Raw genomic sequence first — 16081 nt, 5'->3', positions numbered from 1 at the left:
TCTCTGCTGGATACCTGCCAGCTGGTCCCGATCAATAGTCTGCCAAACAGTAGAGCTAGTCCAATGACCAAAATAATTGATGTTTCATAAATATATTTAAAGATAACAAATTCTGGATCTGCTTCATTATCTCCATCCGCACCGAGATTGAAGGGCTTCTTCCCAGAACCAGACCATGATAAACCTATGATATTATCTCAACTACTTATTGGTGGCAGTTGCAGATCTCTAGTCATATTAGTTGCTATACTAAAGCTGGAAAAAGAAACTGTATAAATTTATCAATAACAATCCTCTAAATACATCCTACATTTCTCATCAAGATTCGCCCCAAATTGATTTTGTTCTTCCCGGACCCATCCTGCATCCTTCCAGCAAGTTTCATGGTAATCTGCCAAGTACTTTTGTGCAAAGCTGCAAACTAACAGATAAAACAGATAAACGCTTATGAAACATAACCTCCTTATTTATACACAAAACAGAATGGATCAGATTTGTTTGCTTGTGAAGTCAATTTGAAAGGAAATGCCAGAAAGCTCTCTAAATCTTTGAGGTTATCACGTGCGTCATGCTAGATTATCACCACCACCAAGGAGGATATGTTTTCATTGCTGTTTGTGTATCACTAGGATAACACAAAAACTACTGAACCGATCTATTTGAAAGTTGGTGGGAGGGTGGGGTACAGACCAAGGGAGAACACATTGGAATTTCGATTAAAGGGCAACTTTCATTCACATTACGAGAATTAAGGACATTTACAGGAATTTCTCCCAAAATAATGCAGAGATCTTTATGAAGAAGAAACAGGCGAAGAAGACTTTGACGGAGGTATTGGCACGACAATGCCAATCTAATGATGGAGGAAATTGTTGATCTTTGCTGACCAACGCGTTCCGCAGCTCACGGAACTGGAGAAGAGCCGCTGCAGCCTGCAGACATGAAAGAAAAGATCTTGTCACAGAAACACGAAATTGCTGTTTTGGGCCTAACCTAAATATTTAAATGAAGGAAGAGGTTGTGTATACTCAGTTCAACTCTGCAGGCATGTCACTGCAGGCCACCTCTGTCCAACACCTTCTTTGACATGAGAGTGTCCATCTTTTGAGTTCCTTTTGCAAAAAGTGGAAGATGTGAGACATTGTTTCCTTATGATGCCTTTACCTGCACTGGTTTGTTCACAGAACAGGCCAATACTTGCACCACAGCTTCCCGAGAACTGCACAGTCATTGTGATATGTCTGCACCTGCAAACTCCTACATGGTTCCTTCACAGTTTCACATTCATTTTCATCAGTTCATTAGTTGCTTTGATGCTTCTCATGTAAGGTCATTGTGTAAAGAGAAAAGCATTAATTAAGCAACATATCATTAGTTCCAACACTCACCCCGAAAAAACTAGCCGCTTGAGTTTATACTTACCTTTTCCTTGCCTGAGCATAAATTAGAATCTACCCACACTCACACGCACACACACACCGTAGGGAAAAAAGGCCTGGGGCAAGTAGCACACCAGTGATCATGATGCAATATCTTATTGCCTTGCATGCCATGAATTCTCACACATTCAGCCGCCAACTGTAAGCCCCATTGGTGCACTACGGGCTACAGAGTTTGGAAATGTCAAACAACTTGATTTTTTCTTTTTCCTCTCTCTCTTTCTAATGTAAACTAATGGAAAATTCCACTCAGTGTCTGGCTCTGTACTTTGACTGACCCTAGTGCCGCCATATCTCTGTCTGAGGATCTGCGGCTCTACTTAAACACCAATCAATATATTTGTTCCTTTGTTTGATCTTTGCTCCTCGCAGCTTCGACAAAGAAAACAGAATGCATCACTTGAGCAAACATTTGAGCAGTTGAGGTTTGGGCAGTGACGCAGACTAACTTCAGGGCGCACGTCCCTCAGCAGCTGATGGCCATCTTTCATCTGCACTTCTTCATTTGCAGGATCAACAGGTTATCGAGCAGGTTCACATGTGGAGGGAATTTCCAACTGGGACATATTGAGCATAAATAAGAGTATCTTACAGGCTGGTGACATTCCTTGAAGTTGTCTTATGAAATGTTGCTTAAGTCCTAAACATATAAAACCTCAATCATGTCTTTCGGACACATTGATTTGTATGAACTCATTAAACCTATGCGAAGCTTATACAGTGGCAGTGCTTAAGTCAATATTTACCAAATTTCAGTTAACAATAAACATCAAGACAGATCAATTAAAAGTCCATGGTTCCGGAATTTGGGGCAGGCCTGCAATCAATGGAGATCGTGTCACGATAACCTGCACTCAGCTGAATATATGGATCTTTGTGGCATTAAATTAGACTAAATTCTGAAAAACATGTCGGCATATTCAGCCACTGGGATGATAAATAATTAAACCATATCTACATTTATTTATTAAAAAAAAGCACTATAAATAACAAACATATTATTTTGAATGGTTTATTTTTTAGATAAACAAATATATATATAATAATAATGACTTTTGCTTTATAAATTAAGTCTATCATTGTTATTAATATTAGTAAAGTAAATAATTTATTTAAGGAGCTAAACGTTTTTTAATACTCATTATTATTGGGGTCATCTCAAATGCAAACGTGTTCATTTTAACGCATGAATTCATCTGAGGTTATTTAATTGAATCAATACAAGGACCTTTATGCAACAAAGCAACTTGAGCAAATTCCAGGCGTGGGAAAAAGTGACAGTTGTATCAGTTTGGGGCGAATGACTTCAGATCAGTTGATCTGCACTTTGTAGGCGTCAAACAGCGAGAGGGTGTTAGACTAAAAGCTGCAGTGATACCAAGTTACAGGAAGAGAGAGAGAGAGAGAGAGACTCCACTTTTTGGGCGGATCCTCCACCTCTCCGCTCCACACCCCCCACTCATCCCTCTCCTCCCCCGTGTGTCCCCTTTCCTCCCCCATGATCACGGTTCACTACATGCGCAGCGGTCAGTGGTGCAGCAGCTGCACGTGGTGGAGGAGCAACAGACACACAACAGGGCCAGCAGTAGTCGCAGTAGTACTCGCAGAAGTAGTTGCAGGAGAAGTTGCAGTAGTACTCGCAGTAGCAGCAGTAGCAGCAGTACTCGCAGTAGTCGCGCGCACAGCCCCACTCTACACTTATGCACCGTGCGCGTCTCGATGCTGTCACCGTGCATTGTGCCGAACCGTCGCGCGGAGGGACACGCACTTTTTGAATGCGCGCGCACAGAGCCGCTGTGAGAATGAATACAGCGTAACGCTCGGGTATTGTTGTCTCTCGCCCCCTCTTCTTCCTCCTCTCTCTTCTCTTCCCTCCTCTCCTCTTCCTCCTCATCCCGCGCGCTCTCTCTATCTCTCTCCCTCTCCTGAGCCGAGTCGTTGCACTTAAAGTATGGTAGATAAAGGCCCCTTGTTGACCTCTGCCATTATTTTTTACCTGTCCATTGGGGCGGCCATTTTTCAAGTCCTGGAGGAGCCCAATTGGAAGCTGGCTACAAGGCACTATAGTTCCCAGAAGGATAAAATACTGGAGGAGCATCCGTGTCTGACGAGAGATGACTTGGACAGAATACTTGAGGTATGTTCTTAAACTTTACTTTTTTCAACTTTCAACTGTTTTCACATTGTGCTGCACTCTTAATTTGAAAGGGAAGGCACGAGGGCTTAATGGTTCTCAGCTGGTTTGTCTCTAACGCTCACCAAACACACGCACGCACACACACACACACACACACACACTTGTCTCCTGTAGTCTGCCACAGATATGGTCCCTCCTGTTATCTGTGATGCATGAAGCCTGACTGTGTGTCCATAGTTAATGCAGATAATTATTTTATAACCTGGATGATACAGGTGCGTGTGTGCATGTGTGCGTGTGTGCGTGCGCGTAGCAGTGGTCCTGATAGCCAGAAGTGGAGGGCCTGTAACCTGTAGCCCACCACAGCCTCTGCAGACACAGTACATGGTGGTCCATTGCCAATTTCTTATCAAAATGCCTTTTCTTTAACTATTGGTAAATGTGGTGCCATTGACCCCATAGGTTTTACTTTCAGCTCTGAATGAGCACACACCATGTCACCCACTGTGGTCTCACAGGTGTTTTTACACTTGCCCTAAGACCTCGATATTTCACACATTTGTGTGTGTTTCCCACACACAAATGTGTGTGATGGGGGGCCCACGATACACAGCCAGGGGATATGAGAAAACATATTTTTGTACACATGTAAAATGATTCCAAGGCACATACATGAGTGTCCCCAGAATATATTCTACTATATGGGTTCCAGGACCTACGCATTGTTGAAAGCTTTTATACGTGGTACTACTACGTGAAACAATCTGTCCACAACAGTGTTATGGCTCAGTATTAGTTTTAATACAACGTGCCTGAAAACACATATCACGTGACCACCGTGTACACTGAGCAGGAAGGCTTGCAGGTCCCACTGGACACATTGCTGCATATTGCACAAATAAGCTGTTGTATCACTGTTTACATGCAGAATGTAACTGCTGAACAGCTGTTGGTAAAGACAACAGGGTCACAACACTTGTATGTGAAAAGTCATGTTGTGATTTACACCGGACGTCGAGGCCATTGCCGATTTTTTTTTTTTCCGGAAATGGGTCTCGTGATAGGAGCCTGACAAATCAACGAAGGCTTCAAAACAACCAAATCAACAAGCTGTGTACGTCATCGCAGTGTCTGCCCGACTTCAATGCCTCCCAGAGTTTTCAAACGGAAACAGGGCCAGCACGGTTTCTAAACTTGATTAATTTACCTGAAAACTCCCCAGTGTGGACGCCAGACGTAACCCTGGCAGAGTTAATACGTTTTCGAAACAAAACTGTAGTTGTATGGATGAAGCCTTCTGACCGGAAACATGTCTCAACCTGTTACCCTTCTGTGGGCCCACATCAGTAATGGGGAGTTACTATTACAACCCCCCACCCTCCCCTCTTTCTCGCCCCCGGCCCCTCCTGCTTCCTTCACCCTCTCCTCCTCTGAAAGGGATATGTCCCTGAACCTCCCCCCACTCATGGCACCTCCGCAACAGCCAAATAGCTGCACCGGCCAAAATCTCCTGCAGGAATATAATCATAGAGAGATTGGGAATTTTACCTCCAACAGTTTGCTGCGGCTGCAACAACAGCTGGAAGGCTCCAGGGGTGAACTCTCCAGAGGCTCCTCGGCTGCAGCTGAAATATTTCCTGCTGCGCCGCGCTCCGTGTGACAAAGACCACTTAATACCACGTGCGGGGGTTTTGAGGGCATTGTCAGAAGATGATATTAAATCACTCCTTAACTCTTTCCTCACCCACACAGACAGTTGAGCGATCCTGTTACCACCGTTGTAGATGTGCAGTTTCCCGGTGTTTTTCCTCTGTAGCAGTTTGCCAAGACACCTGCTCTAAAGGCTTTTTTTCCCCCCCTGCTGTCAGTATATATAAAAACGGAGAAACGTGGTGACTTTATCGGCCTCATTTGTGTTCGGAGCAGTGAGTTCTATTGGGTTTCCACTGTGGAAACTATGCTCGGCTTGTTAACAATTAAAATATATAAGCTGGCTTAACAAGAGCAGGCGACTGCGCGGCTGTAAAAGTTAGTCTTCTCTGTTTTTATTAACAAGGAGTTTACTATTAACTATAGGACCCTTGAAGTGGTCACACTTTAAACATTGTATTTTATGGCCCATCAATGTTGGCTCTTGAGAAGGGGTCGTAAAATCTCAGTGGGGGGGGGTGGGGGGGGGGGGGGTAGTAGAACTTATAACACAAACTCCCCCCACTTAAATGCATGTAATCTCTTTATGTTGAAGCTGTGTGAAAGAGGTGTTTATTCAGGTGTAATATGGTTTTTGAGGCGGCAGTCTTTGCTGCTGTTGGACTGAGTGGCTTTATTCAAAGAGGACTGTTTTAAAGTTACCTTCCAGCAGTGCTATTAGTGGCAGCCTGCAAAATGTATCATACAATCATATATTCAGTTGTACGTCAAAGCCCGATGTGAGATCGTGTCACTTGGGTTTCAATTAGCCTTTTTCCTCAGCGCCGCTTTTCTCTGCACTTGTTGCCTCTTGACTTTTCTGAGGAACATTGTGTTGCTTTGATTTCACTTGCGAGCATGACTCCTTGAGTTTCTCCAGTATTCCCCCTGCACATGACGGGAAGATCACGTTTCTGTGGTTAAATAAGATGTTTGCAAATGCTGCTTATCAACACACTGCTGTCACACGCTTAGAGGGAACAAGGCCTCTGGTCAGAATGGAAAGCGCAGATGAATGAAGTGATTCACTGCTTAGGATAGTTAACTTTGTCATGTGTCGATGTTGCCGTGGCGCTGGTTAGAAATGGTCAAGACTTTCTTCCTCTTTTTGAAAAATTGTTAAGGAAGGTAGCAGTGGATGTTAACATCACGAGTTTAGAATTCAAGGCTAATTAATAAACAAGACACAAATAACTTTGTTGACCTCAGTGATTAGTTAGATTTGACTCCACAGTGGACTGTGTCCCCTTTCAAATGTCACTACACTGTGCAGGAGGTCATAAACCTAGTTTAGCAACAAACTTGCAACAAACCAACAATTTTAGTTTGATTAAATATTGATCAAACTTACCAAAGAATTAGGATAATTAACATGTTTGGCATTAATGCTTTCAGACCTGTTAATGGTATGGCCTCTGTTAACCAGATGTGTTATAAGAACGGTTTTGCCGTCTTAAGATTTTACAGCTCGTCCATTTATGTGTTTACCAAATTCAGATAAAGCTGTAAAACTGTCCCAATTTGTCTGTACTTTGACTAAATTAACACCAGTTTCTTGTTAATGTTACTTTGTGAAGACTTGATTGGTTTATGCTTTGTAGTAAACTCTTTCCCGGATCCTTTCTAGATTTTCCAACACCCCTCTGTGTTGGCTCTTTTGTTGCTGCACTGCAGAAAGTAAAATTTCATTTTATTTCTTGGAGCCATTGTTCTCTATCCATCGACCTCCATATCAGAAATCAATATGGGATGACATTGACGAGCTGCAGTGACTTCATTGTTTAGAAGTCAGTCAATCCTGCTCACGAGCAGCTGTTGCTTGTTTGCTGGAAGTGGAAAAGTACCTCGGAGCTGGAGCGGTGTGCAGCACCGCCAGCTGTGCTGATAAGGGTATGCTGTCCTCTGGTTATCAGAATGTGGCAGTGCTAACTGCTAAGTCTGCACTTAAGCAATTGTTTCACTTCCCCAGAAGTTAAAGGGAGTGTTTCATTATAGGAGTCTGTGATGCACAGGCTCTGGTTTAGTCATGGGATTTGTGTCACATGTTTTGCTTTCAGTGTGAATGTAATTCAACTTCATGTATTTCATAGCATCCATTTTCACATCTTGAGCAATCCTCAGTTTACAACAGTGGCAACATTTGTCTATAGTTCTCTTTTTTACTGAAAGTGTATATTCAATGGATACATTTTTATTTCCACATTTATTAGTTTGTTTCAGAAAATATGAAAATCACAAAGACAAATTAAGAGCTCTTGCTGGAATTTCTGTTTCCACTCTGGCACCGTTGCTCGCTGTCTCTTCTACTTACTGTAACCTCCAGCTGACAGCTTCACATTTTTAGCAAACTTTGTGTTTTAACTGGAAAGAACATGTAACCTTGTGATCACAGTGCTGGTTTGCCATGGGTCTTGAAAGTATGTAGGACTTTCCCTTATGGCGAGCCCTTTTCATGTCCAACATTCACCTCCCCTTGTAGACAGCACAGTCTGTATAGTTGTGCTGTGTACTGTCCCCTTTAGCAGTGGTACTATTGTGCAATTGTCAAATGTAAAAAAATACAACCCTTAAAATAATTTGAAGCAAAGTAAGTTTTCAAAATTCAATAAACAATTATTTTATACAATGATGTAATGTAACATACTTGGGGCTGTAACTAAATAGGATTTTAACTATCCATACATTTCTGATCGACAATAATGGTGCGATGTCTTGAGTTGTTGGTACCATGGTCCCAAATCCGGAGATATCCTGTTAGTTTTTCCTGTTTTTAAACGAGGTCAACAACTACATTTCTGCCACTGTTTAATACTGGTGAAGTGTTAACTTTAGTCAAATCTAGGATGCCACTCTGTCATATATTCTACGGCTTGTAGAAAATCATCATCAGTGAGTTCACAAAGTTTTTGTGCTTGTGGTTTCATTTTATTTGGCACAACATCTTCACATATTTACCCCCCCCTCGTTCAATTTGTCATGCTCTGGTTATCCCTCCTGGCACAGTGCTACTTCGCTAAAAAAATATTTAGAGAGATTCATATCTGCAGAAGTTATTCACAATGATTGCTTATTTAATTTGTTGTTTTTTTTCCTTTTTTTAAAAACAATTTTTCCAGAACTAATTTTGAAATTAAGAAGAAAATTCAAGACACGTCAAATGATGGTGTTTCATTGGGTCTATATTTTAATTGTCCAACAATCTTGAATTTATGTTGGTAGCTGTGAGTTGATGACCAAGTATCCAGAGGTCAGATTTGTGAAGACGCCAGTGAAACAACTTCCTCATGAGCTGGTTTGTGATCACTTTTACACACTTATTGCTCATAAGGAAAATGAACTGCTTCACCTCCCAGTGTTGTGTAAGCTAAGCTCAAGTTTAGTTCAATGAATGTTTAACAAATGCATAAGCATGTTACCATTTAACCTCCATAGTCTGCATTTAGTTTCAGAGGTCATATTCTTTGCCCTCGCACCTATATTTCTGCTTGCAATTTGTTCCCAGTGCATTCCTATGAATCAGCACTTTGCATGTCTGATAATTCAGCACATTTTATCCGGCAGACAGACTGAACATGGGCAATGAGTCACCCTCACTGGGCTCAAGTGAAGGTGCAGACTGAACACTCGCAGTTCATAGACGTGACCCACAAAAGATTAAACGTGTCACTTTCTTTTCCTTTTTTCCACACAGCAAACAAACCTCAAGCTGTTAAAACAGTCATAACTGTGCAAGGGTGTAGGAGGGGAGGGGATTCAGATTTCATACTGGCTGCAATGGAGGAAATACTGTATCACAAGGTGTGTTTCCATGACCAGTGTCATAAAAACCAGTGTGGAAATTCTGTAAATTTGAAAAAAGATAATATTGCACAAACAACAAACTTGCAAGAGTTGGAAAAGTGGAATGGAAACAAATTGACCAAATGAATAATGAGGTGCAGGAGTAGAGAAGCTTAAATGTCAATCTCAAAAAAACGTCAGGAATGTGTAGATGAGGGGACTGAAGGTTTCTTGACTTCCAACTGGGCTTCAGGGTTTTCCTCTACTTGAGGTTTGATACACCTCGATGGGCCCTCTTCCTCTGTAGTGGAACATTGTTACCTGACTGCTTATTGCAATGAACCAACCAATATTCATATAGCTGTAGTGGGTGGAAATGTGCATATACTTAGTTTTCGCACAGGTCAATGGCAAAGATATGTCTTTCCTGTCTATATTCAATCAGCCCAAAATAGCCAATATAAGAAATTTATAAAAAATTGTCTTCCTTATGATATAAATTGGAAAGGCGGTGGTCTAGTGGCAGAAACTTGGACTATGGGCAGAGAAGGTCTCTGGTTCGTCTCTGGTTCGACTCCACGGAGAGACAACAAAAGACGAACCTGGATTGATCTGTCCAAAAATCCAAGAGTCTCCCTACCCTGTCTAGTGCCCCTGAGCAAGGCACCTTACTCCCCCAACATCTGCTCCCCTGGCGCCGTACATGGTCGCTCACTGCTCTGTGTGTCCTGCTCCAGATGGGTCAAAAGCAGAGATTAAATTTCCCTACCTGCATGAGTGTGCCATTGCATGTCTGTGCATGTGTTTGGGACTAATAAATGCAACTTGAATGTATGTGTTGCTTTGCCCCAAGCTATATACCTAAGAGTAAACAAGGATTTAAATGGGCACCTTACTGAATCCAGGTCCCATTGTGATCCTTTAAAAAAAAAAAATTATATCCATGAATGGCCTGAGCATGGCTAGGTTTATGTTATTGAAAGAACGGTTGATCAATTCCCAGTAGAAAAAAAAAAAACATTTACTCCTCAGTATTCATTCCCTTAGTTTACCCCATGCGTACAGCAATCATTACAGATGCTGTCACAAGAACTGGCAAATGTAAAAACGTACAGTTATCCACTCGACTGAGGTTTTTGCTCTTTAATTTCCAGTCATGATTTGAACACAAACTGGCTCACCACTACTGTCATCCTAAAGCCCAGTGGAAGAGCTGTGTTGTTAGAGCAGACAAAAGAATGGCCTCCCCTCGTGCCGGTAATTACACTGCAGAACTGTCACAGACCTGTTATTATTAAAAGAGCCAAGCATCCTCTAGTACTTTAGGGCTTATGTGAATTTTGCCAACCCCTGCACATTTCACCCCCACTCCCCTCCTCACTTCCAGCACGTTTGAAGAAAGAATAACTTTGGTGTGTGTGTGGGGAGGGGGGGGGGGGGTGAACTGTCCCAGCACACATGGCCAAGTGTTTCTAAATACACAAGGGACGCTTCAGTTTCTGTTGTGGCCTTTCGAGCACACATTTGGTCAGGATTGATTTAAGTGTTTTCTGCCTCCGCTTGATTTCAGCACTAAAACTTGCTTGTTAGCCGATGTTCAGTACGTCATGTTCAAGGATGTTTGAGACAAATATCTTCTGTGGCTTCAGCACATCATGATAGGGATCTTTGTGCATCCTCGGATGTTTGAAAGGACAAGCAAGAGAATAAACTGGTTCTTTTTAATCCAAAATTCCATCGTGTTTAAGAACTAGCTGTTTAGGGATGTAGCTTTTGCCTTCCTGTTTCCATACTAAAGTAAGCATCAGTTGGAACTACCGAGCCCTCGGGTTAAAGGCAACTCTCCGGGGTGCCGTGTCGTTTCGGCTCATCAGCTCCGCACGAGATGTGATCGTACGGCAGGAAGGATGCGGTGCAAGAAATTGAGTTTGCACACGACAAACGTCCTGTCTTCTTTTAGATTATTCAGATTAGACTCTTTTATAACATTCAATTAATGTCATGTTTTTCCATCGTTTTACTCAATCGTCTTGTTTTTCCTCCTTTCTTGCCCTCAGGTGGTGTCCGATGCTGCAGGCCAGGGGGTCACTATAACGGGCAGCAAGTTTTTCAACAATTGGAATTGGCCAAATGCTGTCATCTTTGCCGCCACAGTCATCACCACGATCGGTAAGAGCTTTTAGAGGTTCAGGAGTAATTAATCTAGTTCTGCTCAGAAAAGGGGCTTTCTTTTTTAATTTTGTTTTGACAAATGCAATTTTGCTCTAATAGGCACAAACGTGCGCCGGGCTGTCAGGCATTCGTTTAACACTTCCTTACTTTTTTTTTTACTGTGATAAACAATATTACACTTGAATGCTGAAGAACCTTATCCTGAAGCCCTTCTACAATGTCTAAATTATTGAATTATCTATATATGGCTGTAACAACCTCTCTTTTTTTGTTTGATTTTTTTAAAGGATATGGCAACATTGCCCCCAAAACGTCAGCAGGCCGTCTATTTTGCATCGTCTATGGGCTGTTCGGTGTGCCGCTGTGTCTCACCTGGATCAGTGAGCTGGGAAAGTTCTTTGGTGGCAGAGCCAAGCACTTGGGCCAATACCTGACCAAGAAAGGGTTTTCACTGGTATGTTGATGATGGCATTTTTTTTATTCTGGCGAACATATTTTAACATCGGGTATAAAATATTGACCTGAGGTAACCGTTTCTCTTTCTCTTTTTCAGAGAAAAGCTCAGTTTACCTGCACAGCCATTTTTATCCTCTGGGGCGTGCTGGTCCATTTAGTGCTTCCACCTTTTGTGTTTATGTCCCAGGAGGGTTGGACATACATTGAAGGCTTGTACTTCTCTTTTGTCACCTTGACTACAATCGGCTTTGGAGACCTAGTAGCAGGTGAGATGAGACATAGAAAACCTCTAGATAAAAGCAGCTTCCTCTTGATGGCCTTGAACATGTCACATTTATTGAATCAGTCATGTCATCACTTTTCCCTTCGGGGATGAATAAAGTAATCTATCTATCTATCTATCTATTGAACCAGTCAGATTTCAAATGACTCAAAACGAATGTCTTTGCTCTACAGGTGTGGAGCCAAATAAAGAATACCCAACTCTGTACCGTTACTTTGTGGAGGTGTGGATTTATCTGGGGTTGGCCTGGCTCTCTCTGTTCTTCAACTGGAAAGTGCGGATGGTCGTCGAAGCTCACAAGGCCCTGAAGAAACGCCGTAAGCTGCGCAAGCTCTCTCTAGACGAGCTCCGTCACTACAAAGAGTCTCACAAGGCCGCCCTTCGTCTGCCTCCCACTCCCAACGATGTCAACATCTTCAGCTTTCTGTCCAAGAAGCAGGAAGGTTACAACGACCTGATAAAACAGATCGGCAGCAAGAAAAAGGAGAGGATTTCTGGCAGTGCCGGTAACGGCATCGATAAATCCAAAGACATCAACCGCTCCAAGAGTTGCAATGACGCTCCCCTGTATAACACCATCCTCAGTCTGGACCGTTCACCTCGACAGAAGAGACGCTACAGTTTCAGTGACCGCGTCACCGTTGCCTTTTCAAAGTCCAAGAACTACCTCCTGGGCTCAGACAACGGTTTGCTGCTAACAGAAGATCAGGTAGAGGGCGACCTAGAGCTGGACCAGGACCAAATGTACGAGAACCAACTTGATAAAGATGTCGATATTGAGAAACGCGGAGTGGGAGAATGTGGAACGGGTGGTCGAAGGACGTGGGAATCAAAAGAGTACCACCCCCTGACATTCCAAAATGCAAACATTACTTTTATTGACGAGGAAAATTTCCTCAGCAATAACCTGGAGGAGGAGGACGATGTCGGCGATGATGATGATGATGATGATGATGATGGGCATTCCAAAGCAAAACTATCAATCACGACATGTGACGAAAACATTGAAACGAATTCCAAGGAGGAGCACAGCTCTGAATCTGAAGGCTCCGTGTTCACCAGTGACGGTTCAGAACACAGCCACTCGTATGAGACCCTTGTAGAGGAGTATGCAAAGGAAGAAAATACAGACTCTTAAAACTTAAGTCAACACAGCGTGCTGTTCATCTGTCGTTGACTAGTTTGGACTAGCATTGAAGTATACAAATTCTAATGTGAGCCATTTGAATGATATCAGATCCCATTGCAACGTCAGGGGCTCTGATAATGACACTGCCAAGATCAGATTTCAGATCGATGATTTTTTGAACGTTCACGTCATATTGCCTGATAGTTTTTTTTTTTTAAGTTGAGCTTCCTGTAAACTCTTGAACAACTGATGTCTAACATCTTTATTACCGAACACGACATGTAACCCCATGAGTATTACCATCTGCTCTATTTCTGTGTTTTATACAGTTTGAGAAATGATAGGCTACACATTTTGGTGCAATGTCCAAACCCAGAACTATTGACAAGTGCTTTATTTTTTTTTTTTACTCAATGGCTGATAAGGAATTTTATGTGGAAATTTATTTCTTTTCCCGTAGTTTCTTAATTACATATTCACCATATTGGTGTTTTTTTATATTTATTCAAATGAAGGACAAAGTAGCTTTTTATTTAAAAGAGTTAAATCGACATGGGTTTATATGTCTCCCATTGCACAATTCCACCAAAAAAGGACGGTTCATTGTCCACTCCATTACAGATTGTCTTAAAACCTGAGCCAAACATTTGTCCTTGAAGTTAATGTTCTAGAATGGTTAATGTGCCAATTCCCCCCTTCTTTTTTTTTCCATTTCGAATTTATTTGTATTTAGTGAAGTCCTTGATGACTTGTTGTGTCTGTGATTGCTGTTTTTTTGACTGTATGGGACAGATTCGTGACTGCACTAGAGGTCATCAGTTACGCGAAGGTCACATGTGAGGAAAATTTGAAACTCATCATTTCATCAAGTTTTTATGGTTAAATCTGAACGATTCCACCGGGGACGTGGTTTAAACTGAGGTTGTTTTTTGTTCTTCCAATCTTGTCGACACACTTTGCACCTGCTGATGAAGGTCAAATCTGTAGCGTCTAGCTTCTTCTCCCCACGGTAGCGCACGATGTCAATGCAACGACAATATTCCCACTCTCTCTCCCTCTCTCTTAAGCACCCTTTTGTTTCATTGTGTTTGCCGTGTAAACGTTGGCTGGAAGCCAATCAATGGGTGGCCACAAACACAGCTCAGCTCAGGACATGGCCTTGCTACTTGTTTGCCTTCGGGGGGCTCACACTGGCATGTATGACAGAAGTGCTGCCCACGACTGGTAGCCAAGGTGGACCTGTAAGTGATCAATGGTCCTTTTGACGTACGTTTTGTCATAAGACAACATCAGCAGTATTGGGGCTGACTATTGTTGTATTTCCCTTTTTTGTTTCACGTGAATACAACTGTACACTCAACACACCACAATCGAACGTCCATTACATTTCAGTCTTTTTTTTTCAGACCCTGCTAACCCACTGCCTTTTGCACGGGATAAACTTGCACACAATAACTTTTTAACAGTGTTACTTTAATTGGCAGTGTCAGGCAAGGCCATGCTGAATTTTAACCAGTTTCCTATATTCATACCAGATTTGGTTGGAATTTATATTCTAAATATATTCCAATATTTGTAGATTTCTGTTAACACGTGGCACCGTTTTAACTCCGAACTCTGCCTAAATTCCACTGCCTAGCAGAGGACATGTAGTACAATAAAACATCTGTTGAATGTACTTTGCAGTGACTCACGGAAGAGGTGTTACCTTTCAAGCTCTGTGTTTTTTTCGCCTCTCCCTTCTCTTTGTGCATTTCATTACAGGGACATCTTTATTTTGGTGGTTTCCATTTCCATCTACTCAGTTTCACAGTTTTTTCTAGGCGTCTCAGATTTGCATTGGGATGCAGCCATGGTACTTTATCTGGACTGAAAGCATGTCTCTAGATCTTTGACTAAGAACAGGTTAGGCTGGTTTAACCCATTGTCCCTAATTGTGTTGTTTTCTTGTTAATGTTGCTTCATTGTGTAAAAACTCCACTATAGTTGTGTTTTTTATGATTAAATTATTCATGTTTGTATATTAATTCCAAACAAAACTATATATTTCATGTAAAATAAACGTTTAATAAAACTTGTTTTTGTGATCATTGCATTGTACTAATATTGTGAACATGTAATGCATGAAATTTAGTTTATTTGTCAAGGTGTCTTTCTGAAGCTTTGTAAAGAAACCCTGATGTTATACATAAGACAAAGAACATGATAACAAAGATATAGCATCTGCTTTTAAGTGTTGCCACTGTCAACATGCTGATGTTAGCATTAAGCGCAAAGAACCAGGAGTTCTGACATTTGAGAGGAGTTTATAAGGCAGCGAGGGAGGGTCTGGAGATGATGCTCTTGAGTTGTGTTATGGGAAAGTAGGATCAACTATGTTTAGAGTTGAACCCTGCGGGACTTAAAGTCAGGATATTGGCCTCTGCTGCATCTGTTTTAGCCATTCTACTGTGAGCGCAGCAACTTTATGGTCGTGCTGGAAAAAGAGTTTCTTATATTGGAGCAGATCCAGTTTTGTGATACTGTTACTTTATATAATCAAATGTATACAGGTAACTTGAGTATTTAAATGCTCTTGATGCTTTAATACGTACTGCATATAGAGAGACTATTTACATCAAAGCAGAAAAAAAGTGACTGAATAAGGAAGTGTATTTCAGTCTTTGAAAATAAGTGTTTTCCTCTGATATGCACTAGTTAGATTTTATTTTAATAACATTAAAAATATATTCATGCACTTTTTTCACTGTCCAATGTTCTGTTGTTGGATCTACTTGAGTACATTTAAAATCTTTTATTCTATTCTATTTTTCTGTTGATACTTTTACATTTGCTTGTACAATATTTATAGATTTTAGGGGAATCGAAAAAAGGATAGTGCAGAATAATAAATAGAAAGAAAGGATAAAAGGGGGAATTAATGAAGTTAATATGATGCATCGACAACCTATTTTGACACTTTATTATGTAAAATATACCACTTTTTGAGATCTGAC

General features: G+C 41.5%; 1 protein-coding gene across 1 annotated transcript; it reads left to right on the top strand.

Moving 5' to 3' along the window:
• Positions 1-2966: 2966 nt before the first annotated feature.
• On the top strand, positions 2967-15159 carry kcnk5a (potassium channel, subfamily K, member 5a). Its single transcript, XM_062397205.1, has 5 exons — positions 2967-3576; positions 11103-11214; positions 11505-11671; positions 11771-11939; positions 12130-15159. The coding sequence occupies exons 1-5, from the start codon at positions 3391-3393 to the stop codon at positions 13092-13094; spliced, it is 1599 nt and encodes a 532-aa protein (XP_062253189.1). The 5' UTR covers positions 2967-3390; the 3' UTR covers positions 13095-15159.
• Positions 15160-16081: the final 922 nt, after the last annotated feature.

The sequence above is a fragment of the Platichthys flesus genome, chromosome 10 (assembly GCF_949316205.1).
Source record: "Platichthys flesus chromosome 10, fPlaFle2.1, whole genome shotgun sequence".
Classification (NCBI taxonomy): Eukaryota; Metazoa; Chordata; class Actinopteri; order Pleuronectiformes; family Pleuronectidae; genus Platichthys; species Platichthys flesus.
Note: the sequence above shows the minus strand (reverse complement) of the source record. Positions and strands in the feature narration are given on the sequence as shown.